At 35.9% G+C, this 10,582-nt stretch overlaps 1 protein-coding gene across 1 annotated transcript; it reads left to right on the top strand.

Annotated features, from left to right (window-relative positions):
* The first annotated feature begins 838 nt into the window (after window positions 1-838).
* Window positions 839-8,003, top strand: LOC125353034 (N-acetyllactosaminide alpha-1,3-galactosyltransferase-like 1). Its single transcript, XM_048348489.1, has 5 exons — window positions 839-912; window positions 2,426-2,461; window positions 4,669-4,716; window positions 6,807-6,944; window positions 7,340-8,003. Exons 1-5 carry the CDS (start codon window positions 839-841, stop codon window positions 8,001-8,003), a joined length of 960 nt encoding a protein of 319 aa, XP_048204446.1.
* The last annotated feature ends 2,579 nt before the right edge of the window (window positions 8,004-10,582 follow it).

Genomic DNA, 10,582 nt, shown 5'->3' with positions numbered 1-10,582 from the left:
ACCCCAAAGCAATACTTGCTCTTGAATGTTGCTCACCAAAACCAGTTTGTGCTTGTAGCTACAGAATATCTCTACCCTAAGCTCAAGCATCGACTGGGGCCAAGATTTCACTACAGAGCGTAATATCTTTAGACTTTAAATCATAACTATATACCTTTGAGAGAGTTCATATGTTTTGAATTTTTTAGTTCTGCTATCTTTGAATAAATTATTTGTATTATTGTCTTTGTTGAAAAAATATATCAATATTAAGGTAGAATAAGTCCAAGCACCTAATAACATCTTCATAGATAACTTAATTTTATTTTCACAAAAGCTCTAGTAAAATAGGACAGTCTTATCAAATATCTTCTATGAAATCAGGATATACTTTGATAATTTAATGAAAAAAGAACATGAGGGCTGGGAATGAGGCTTAGCAGTAGAATGCTTGTCTAGCATGCATGAAGCCCTGGGTTCGATTTCTCAGCACCACATAAACAGAAAAAGCCAGAAGTGGCGCTGTGGCTCAAGTGGTAGAGTGCTAGCCTTGAGCAAAAAGAAGCCAGGGACACTGCTCAGGCCCTGAGTTCAAGCCCCAGAGCTGGCAAAAAAAAAAAAAAAGAACATAGGTATTTTGCACCTAATCTAAAAAGATTCAGTTGGCATCCTAAGGGGGATTTCTGGTCACTTCAAACAGAAAGATGGTTTCCCTCACTCACCTTCATCCTAAAGCTGAGCAATCTAGAATCAGATATTGGAGTTGACAGTCAAACTTACATAAGTTCATTTGCTAAGATGGTAAAGAAGCAGCTATTTTTTTTAACCGACCTTTTTCTGCCTCCTTTTCTAGGAGGAAATGAATTATAAAAGAAAAATGCAGATGTTGATTTTACTTTCTTTATTGCTGATGTTGATTGAGCATCATTTCAGGTAAATACGCAGTCTGATGAATCATTATTTTTAATAATTGGCAGAGTTGACAGAAAATGCTGAGTTCTATCCAAAAAGAAATTAAACTAGTTCCTAAATTAGCCAGAAATCTTGTCTTCTTTGGTGATATAAGTATTAATTCTTTCAGTCTTTTTCAACATTTAGGAAATATTTATTTGTCACCTTCTTAGTGTAGGCCCTGTTCTAGACAGTAGAAAGCAAAAATGACTCTTAGGCCACCTCTCTCTCAAAGCTTTACATTCTAGGTGGAGGTCAATAAACACAACATAGCAGTATATCATATAATGTTAGGCGTGCAAGTTTTTTGTAATAAAATTATGGAGGAATAAATAAAGCAAGTTAAGAGAATAGCTTTGGCCTATTTTAGATAAAAATTTTAACTTACATCAAAGTTTCATCTCATATGAATGAGATTAAAAGCAACCTGCTAGGCAGATATGGCTAGGATAAAAATTTGTTATACTTGCCAAAATTTTCTCACACTAAAGATTCAAAATCATGGGGCTGGGGATATAGCCTAGTGGCAAGAATGCCTGCCTCGGATACACGAGGCCCTAGGTTCGATTCCCCAGCACCACATATACAGAAAACGGCCAGAAGCGGCGCTGTGGCTCAAGTGGTGGAGTGCTAGCCTTGAGCGGGAAGAAGCCAGGGACAGTGCTCAGGCCCTGAGTCCAAGGCCCAGGACTGGCCAAAAAAAACAAAACAAAACAAAACAAAGATTCAAAATCAAATATACATGTACGTACATATATGAATACATATATACATATATATGAACAATGAAAAGGGTGACATTGATCAAGATGCATTGTACTCAAAAATAGTTATGCCAAATTAAAACCCCTTCGTACAACTAAAGATAATGAGAATTCAAATTCTTACCTAATCCATGCCTTATTTTTATGATTGTTTTCCCTCCCTCCCTTCCTTCTTGCCTTCCTTCCTTCTTTCCTTTCTTTCGTTCTCCTGAAACAAGTTCTCACTATGAAGGTCAGGCTGGCCTCAACCTGTGAGTTTTCTATCTTAGCCTTTCACATGCTGGAATTACAGGTGTGAGTCACCATGCCCAGCTTCTTTTGCCCTTGGTAAGGAACACAATGTTATAGAATGCCATTTGAGAAGCAGCCATATTGTGGGAGCTAATATCTTTTCAAATTAACCTTATTGCTTTGATATAGTCTCTGTGGATTTTGTCCTCCAGGGGTATTGTATATTAATGAAAAAAGATTAATGGCTGGATCTAATAGTATTAAAATCATATTTTGAAGATAATAAAGGTCTAACTTATTTTTTTAAGTAATAGACTATAAACATAACAAGCATGGATTTTGTCATATATTCCATAACTGTAGCATTATTCCAGGCAAAATAGTGTTTAGTTTGATATGGCTAATAAATTGAATTTGAGTTCTAGATTTTTGTTAGCCTAACTGAAATAGACATATTTTCCAAATTTAAAACTAAAATAACTTTTTTCATTTATCCAAAGTATAAAGAGTCACCTACAGAAGATGTATGCCTGCTGGTAAGAGTCTGTTCTATAAATATTCTAAAAACTGTTAGAGGAAAAATGGCTGGAACCAATTGGGTTCTCATAGTGTTGATGTCAAATATTGTTCTGGAATTTGCTATGATTTAAGTATTCCTGTCCAGGATGTTTTTCTTTTGGTTATGATAGCTCCCGGTAGCCTACTAATTCATTTTGTGTAGGATCTCAAGATTCATGAAAGCAACCCTCAAAAGAATAATTTTTTTAAAATGTCAGCATTCATCACTATTTTTAAGTCAAGTTAGACATGGGAAGTTTGGATTCCCCAGTGCTTTCCTGAGGAATCTCATAATGAAATATCTTTGGTGAAGACCCATCTGAAAATATAAAAGAATGCACTTTTGATTTTTTTCCATGTTATTTCAAAAGAAAATTACAGATCACAGGAAACTGCAAAGAGCTCATGTATACCTTTTAACCAACTTTTGACCATTTCCCCTCCAATTTACATCTTACATGATTTTAATAGTGATAATCAAAACCAGGAAACTGACACTAAGTCAAGATTTTTTACATTTAGTCAAGCCCTGGCCTAGAAAGTATTAAGGCTCTGAGCCAAATCCACAGAACTGCCAAAAATAAAAATAAAGTACTTTTTCAGTTACATTATTCTTCTCTTCTTGAGAATTAAATAATTGTTCATTTTTTAAATAGTCTCACATGTCCTTGAAGCTGGCTTTTACAATTCATTTTCTTTTTCTCAAAATGATTTCTATCATCCTATCTCCAGGTTAACTGATCTTCCTCTGTCTTCTCCATTTTGCTGTTGAGCCTGTTCACTGAGTTATTTATTTATTTCAAATTTTATTTTCTAAAATTTTGTATCTTCTAAAACTATGGTCAGGTTTTCTGTTTCTTTGATGAGGTTTTCTATTTGTTTCATATGTTCCAAGAGTGTTTATAGTTACTCACTGAAAAATTTTTACAATGATTTCTTTAAAGTACTAGTGAGATCATCCTAATACATGTGTTATATTTTGCATGTGCACAATTTACCTTTCTTCATCTAAGTTGAGATGTTGCTGGTCATTAGTATGATAAATGATATTTTTGTTGAAACTTGGACATTGGGGTGTGAGGTTGTGCCATTATAGATTTTATTGAAATCCTGTGTTTTCTCAGGTACTTTCTGACACAGCTGCCGTCATGTGAAATCTCTATCCTGCCTCTATCAAAATCAAGAATGGAGGGGGATTTGGGAGATTTGGGATTTGTTACTGAAGAGTAGAGATCAGAAGTCAGAATCCCCACAGAGGACTGACCTAAATTTCTGAGTAGTGGTTAAAGTTCTAATTTCCTCTGGACAGAGGAGAGTGAAGGCCACAGTTTTTCTGTCATATTAGACTGCAGTGGAATGAATGGTTAGGGTCTAAAAGTCTTTTGCTTTGCCAGGTTGCATAGAAAAAGCCAGAAGTGGCACTGTGACTCAAGTGGTAGAGTGCTAGCCTTGAGAAAAAAGAAGACAGGGATAGTGCTCAGGCCCTGAGTCTAAGCCCCAGGACTGGAAAAAACAAAAACAAAATAAAGAGAAAGGAAGGAAGGAAGGAAAGGAAGAAAAAGGAAGAAATAAATCACCGTTGCAATAAAAAAAAAGAAATTGAAAAAAGAAGGAAAAGAAAAAATCTTAGGTAGAGTCTACCTTAAAATGAATATCAAAGACAAAAATCTGTATTTTTACTCCCACCGTATTATTTCAACACAAAAAAGAGTACCTCTCACATAGCAAGCCATTGATGACTAGTAGGAGTTAATGAAATCCTTACCTTGTCTGAATATAGAGCTTTCTGTCTGCTCTGTTACTTTAAAATTATATCTGCCCCACCATCACCCCTAAGAACCAACTTTTTCCTAGCTTCTGGCCTTTGGCCATGACCTCTTTATCATGTTGTCCTTTCTGGACTAGTTTTTATGCTCTCAAGTTTAGTTTAAATATTTCTTCTCTAAGAGGTTTCCTTGAACCTCAAATTTATGTTGGGTAACTCATGTATATGCTCCCACAAAACTCAATGTAGCATTTCACTCTATACTGCAATTGTCTCTTTTGTTTTTCCTGCTGTTCTACAAGCTTCTTGTTCATAGTAATAAAATCAGCATTTAACTGTTCCTGTTGTACTACAGAAGTTCAACAGATATTTATTTGAGTGAGTGGATTGTTCCTAATGGATTTTTCTCTTTGTACCTAGGAATGATGAAGTGGAAGAACCTCAGCTCTCAGCCTGGTTTAATTCTAAGTAAGAATAAAGAATTCTGTTCACAAATAATATAACTCTATTTGAAGAAGGTGTTTTTTTCTGTCACCAAATTTTAGATACATGAGATACCTAGGACTAAGAGGTTCCTAGGACTAATAGTTTTTATTTTTAAGGCTTTTACATATAGTCTTAGACTCTGCTCATTAAGACTCAGGCAGTTAAGAGTTGTGATAAGAAATCTCTCACACTCTATCTCGTTTAATAGTCTCATTATCATTAATCAGAAAAAAATGTCACTAGCAACAGCCTGAAGATACCATTGACTCCTGATTAAAAGAAAATTGTTGGGCTAGGAATATGGCCTAGTGGTATAGTGCTTGCCTTGCATACATGAAGCCCTGGGTTCAATTCCTCAGCACCACACATAGAAAAAGCCAGTAGTGGCGCTGTGGCTCAAGTGGTAGAGTGCTAGCCTTGAGCAAAAAAGAAGCCAGGTACAGTGCTCAGGCCCTGAGTTCCAGCCCCAGAACTGGCAAAAAAAATTGTTATAATGCATATTTTGATTGTACAAATAGATGAGTTTCATTGTGTCACTTCCATGAATGTATATCTGAAATATCCTCAATTAACAGCAACATTCAGGGGAGAAGTTTATTATTTTCAATGGCTATGTAATAATCCACATTATGTTTATGTACTAATTTATTTATTTAATTTTCTATTGTTTTATGTTATTAACAATTGGGGACTATTGTAAGTAGTGCTAAAACGAAAATCTCTGTATGTAGATTTCACATAAGTGTGCAGAATTACTGTAGGATTAATTCCTAGAATGGAATCATCAGTTAAAAAGGAAAATGTCTTTAGGCATGATGGCTCATGCTTGTAATCCTAGAGAGGGAGGGAGGGAGAGGGGGAGGGAAGGATTGAGGGAGGGAGGGGGGAAGAAATGGAAGCAAGAGAAGAGTATGAAAAAAATAATTTTTTTCAGATTATTCAATTGCCCTTAATTATACTACTTATTTTCTAATTTACTGTGGAAAATGTTAGCAATATTATATTTATTTTGTTATTTTACTCATTGCTATTAGTCCAGTAATTTCAAATTCTACAGTTGGCAAAACTACCGGTTAAAATATTTCAATTATTTTTTCATTCCCCAAACTGAGTTTGAGCATCATTTTATATTTATTATTCACCTATACGTAATCTCTGGATATTTCATCCAACTTAGGGGAGGATTTTTGGTGGTACTAGGGCTTGAATTCAGGTGAGCCACACCTTCAGCTATTTTTGTGCATATTTATTTGTTTGTTTGTTTGTTTATTGCTTGCCAGTCCTGGGGCCTGAACACAGAGCCTGAGCACTGTCCCTGGCTTCTTTTTGCTCAAGGCTAGCACTCTACCACCTGAGCCACAGCGCCACTTCTGGCTTTTTCTATATATGTGGTGCTGAGGAATCAAACCCAGGGCTTCATGTATACAAGGTGAGCACTTTTACCACTAGGCCATATTCCCAGCCCGCACTGTTATTTTTAAGATTACTTGCTTCCTGCCCAGGCATGTGTTTGAACTATAATCTGCCTATTTTTGGCTTCCATAACTGGAATGATAGGCATGTGACACCACACCCAGCTTCTTTTTATCAAATGCAGTCTTGTGGATTTTTCTGCTTGGACTGGCTTTAAACCACCATCCTCCCCATTCTGTCTTCTATATAGTTTAGGATGACAAGCATGCACCCAGTATACCCAACTACAGGTTGAGAAGGGGTCTCAAGAACTTTTCTGTCCAGGCTGATGTCAAACCACAAACCTCCAATTCTCAGCCTCCCTCATAGGTAGGATTATAGGTATGAACCACTGTTTCCTGGCTATATTTATGTTTTTAATGGACTTTGGGTATACGAGATTAGATAATCATCAACCTGTGTCTTTGCTTTCTTATATGAAAAACAAGATAATAGCAACACTTCCCTTATAAGACACTGCAAGGATTAAATGGATTATGTAAATGAACACTGAACCTGACACTTAGTAAGTTCTCTATAATCATTAGCTATTATCATTTGCACAATTTCTACTGCCATAATAAAACATCTACTCAATTTGTTTCTTCTTTGCTCAACAGAATACGTCCTGATGTTATAACAACAACTGACTGGCTTGCTCCAGTCATATGGGAAGGAACTTACAATAGACAAGTCCTAGAAAACTACTACAAGAAGCTGAACATTACAATAGGCTTGGTTGTATTTGCTTCTGGACAGTAGGTGCTTCTAATAATTGTCTTTTTAAATTTTGGTGAGAATTTATGGACTTTCTATACCAAAAGAATGATTCACAATTAACCCTAATAATGATTTTTAGCTATCATGGAGTGGCTATTCACTTCGGCCTTAGTTCAGTCCTTAACACTACCTAGAAATAATTTGATTAATATACATTTAGCTTTCATGCTTTACAACAAATGCTATGGCACTTTTCAGTTCCCCAGACATACTACATTCTCCTATACTAGCCAAAATAGTCATCTATAAACCCAGCTTTTCTATCCTCACTTTCTTTACCATCATTGACACATATATTAATCATCATGTTAATGACATATACTCTAATGATGAATTTTATCAAAGTATTTTTTCTGTTTTTTTCATATTTCAGATTTGTAGATCACATGAAAAAGTTTCTACAATCTGCTGATAAGCACTTTATGGTTGGATTTAATGTTATCTTTTACATCTTTTTTGATGGCAAAACCACGCTTCCTTATATAGAATTGAGTCCTCTTCGAACACTCAAGATATTTCCTCTAGTCAAAGAAAACATAGAGCAAGACATTAGTATCAGAACCATGAGGAACTTGGGTAAACATCTTGTGGACATAATTCAGCATGAAGTTGACTTTCTCTTCATTATGGATGTAAACCAGATCTTCAAGAATGACTTTGGAGTTGAAACCCTGGGCAGGTCTGTAGCTCAACTCCATGCATGGTGGTATTTTAGAACCATTATTGAATTTCCTTATGAGAGAAGACATAAATCAGCAGCTTTTATCCCCTTTGGACAGGGAGATTTCTATTACCATCGGGCCATTTTTGGTGGCACACCCAAAGAAATTTTAATCTTCATTAAACACTGTCTACGAGGAATAAAAAATGACACCACACATAAAATTAACAGCCTGTATGAAAGCCATCTAAACAAATACTTTTTTGTCAACAAACCCACTAAGCTGTTATCACCAGAATATAATTGGGACCCCAAATTTAAAACTCCTCCACAAATTAAACATATTAATATAGCATGGCAGTCAGAAATTATTTGATGATTATACCATTAGGCTTATGGGTTAACAAGTAAATTACAGTAATTTCTTGAATGCAAAAACATGGGAAACTTCTCAGTTTTTAGAAACTTACAAAAGTGTATAATCTTCTAAAATAAATTGTTTTATTGCAATCTGGGGCTATTTAATCTTACCTAGTTTGTATAAAAAAATAAATGAATGGGAAGTCTTTAACTTCCATTTCTTGCACAGGAAGCAGGAAATGTTTCTCTCTTATTTTTTATTCCTTCTGACTTTAATCCTGTTATAGTAAATAAATCCTTGCTAAATTTTAATAAATAAATAAATGTATAAAATTTAATGTGATGTTATTACTTGTATAATGTAATGACATGTGTATTTAAAATAATGTGGAGGTACTTCATAAAATAATTTTTTTGAAAAAATATGCACATACATACTAATGGAAAACACATGTGCACACACATATATAGATGTAACATTAGTACACATATATCATATGAAAGGGATATGTGAAAGGGAAAATAATATTCAGCAAACTGTTCATCAGATATTTATCATATTTTTAGTGTTGGGATATATATTACTTGTGATTAATTTCAATAATATTTAATCTCTCTGGTATGTAATTGAACTTAGATGAACTAAGACATTCCATCAAACATGTATCTTGTATGTTTACAAAGAGAGATATTGAGTTCATATTTTTAAGTGGTACATAGGAGTCATTTTTCAAACAAACATTTATTGAACTCTTGGAGGCTCTCTATGCTCTTCTGGGTGCAATCACAGGTAGGAAAGTGTTAAAACACTATTTTTCTCTCAAGGACATACAGTCTATCAAGGAAGATAAAACTATGTATAAATATTTATTTGGCAAATTTTAAAGTCCCCAGATTAAAAGGAGAAAAGACCTGGCTAAAGTGTTATAGTGATCCAGGAAGGAGAGAAATCACTTCTGTAAGAATGTGTGAGGCATTATAGCATAGTTATGAGAACTAAAGGTTCTAAAGCCAGAGAAAATTGTTTTTATTTACTTTTATGGGGGGAAATCTGAGATTTAGTAAGCATTCTTTAAAAGATGTTACTGGCAATTAAATCTAAAATTTTAAGGAATATTGATGATGACTATGGCAGGAAGATCTACAAGGACCTACACTGACCACCTCTCCTAGTATTCATGCTTTTGTATATTATGACTTTCTCACCCTCTCACCTTGAAAGTCAGCTCAAAATATTGATCTACTTCCAATCAAAAGCATGCCAGATGCCATTTAACTAGAATATGATCTTATATACAAGATCTATCTGAGCCATGTGCCAGTGGCTCATGCCTGTTATCCTAGCTAGTCAGTAGGCTGAGATCTGAGGATCACCACTGAATCACCACTGGGATCACCAGCCCAGGCAGGAAAGTCTGTGAGACTATTCAGAAAAAGCTGGAAGTGGCACTGTGGCTCAAATGGTAGAGCATTAGCCTTGAGCACAAAAAGACTCAGGGACAGCACCCAGGCCCTAAGTTGAAGTTCCATGACCAGCAAAACACAACACCAACAACAAAAACTATCTACCTCTTATATCCTATTTACGTATGATCTTATAAGATCCTATCCTAGTATAAAATGGCATCTGATATGCTTTTTTCTTACTACTAGACTTTCTTTCCCTCAGTAGCTGGTAGAGATTAGGTAAGATGCCATCAGCACCCCATAAGCAATTGCTTGGAAACACCCTCTATCCATATGCCCTCCCCTCCATCCCCCGCCCCCCCCCCCATCACCTAGCAGCCCTGGGAGCCCAAGAAGGCACTTCCCATCCCTACAAACAACACAAGCAGTAATCAACAGGAGGCCCACTGGCACTAGCCAGCCCAGATGGGAAGATCAGAGAAGCACTCACTGACACAAATACTAGCACCTCCCTCATTCCACCTAGCAGAAACCAGGCCTGAGGAAGCGAAATCCATCCCTACAAGCAGGATCAGCAAGATCAAGCAGGAATTTTAGTGGCACCAAATAGTTTTATATAGGCTCTGAAACCTATATGGAAACTTTATTGTCCACTCCCCCCAATTGCAAGGTACTAGTCAGTGTTTTCCAATGAAAGCCAAAGATGAACACACATATGCACAAGCACACACACACACACACACACCAAAAACTATTTGAAAACAAAAAGCTTAAGAATTTTTAAAAAATTAGCTCTTAGTTCACACAAAATATGCAGATTGCTGACTCTAGAGATTTGCCTACCTCTAGCCAAGGCAGTAAGATCCAACTCTTTTACTAATTGAAGAAACATCAGAGTAAACAAAATAATGTAGAATTAATTCCCAAGCCAGGATCCAAGCCTGCCAAGCCAGCCAGCAGCGAAAAGGGGATCCTGACTGAGGGGGCGAGGACTAAAGAAAAAGATAGATAGATGAGAGAAAAAAAGAAGACAAGAGACAAAAGATGGGGTTCAGGAGGTCTGCACCTTGAGATTGTAACTCAAGACTGCAGCCAAGTTTATTCTCAGCTCCCAGTTTATATGCAGTTTTGGAACCAGGGAATAGCATGGGGTTGTTAAAATTCCAGAACACAAAGAGGCTTAGAAGT

The sequence above is a fragment of the Perognathus longimembris genome, chromosome 1 (assembly GCF_023159225.1).
Source record: "Perognathus longimembris pacificus isolate PPM17 chromosome 1, ASM2315922v1, whole genome shotgun sequence".
NCBI classification, from domain to species: domain Eukaryota; kingdom Metazoa; phylum Chordata; class Mammalia; order Rodentia; family Heteromyidae; genus Perognathus; species Perognathus longimembris.
This window is presented reverse-complemented; position numbering and strand designations above follow the sequence as displayed.

Coding starts and splice junctions, on each gene's coding strand:
- LOC125353034 (XM_048348489.1), top strand. CDS start 839: ATGAATTATAAAAGAAAAATGCAGATGTTGATTTTACTTTCTTTATTG. Junction 4,717..6,806: donor TCAGCCTGGTTTAATTCTAA/GTAAGAATAAAG, acceptor TTTGCTCAACAG/AATACGTCCTGATGTTATAA. Junction 6,945..7,339: donor GTTGTATTTGCTTCTGGACA/GTAGGTGCTTCT, acceptor TTCATATTTCAG/ATTTGTAGATCACATGAAAA.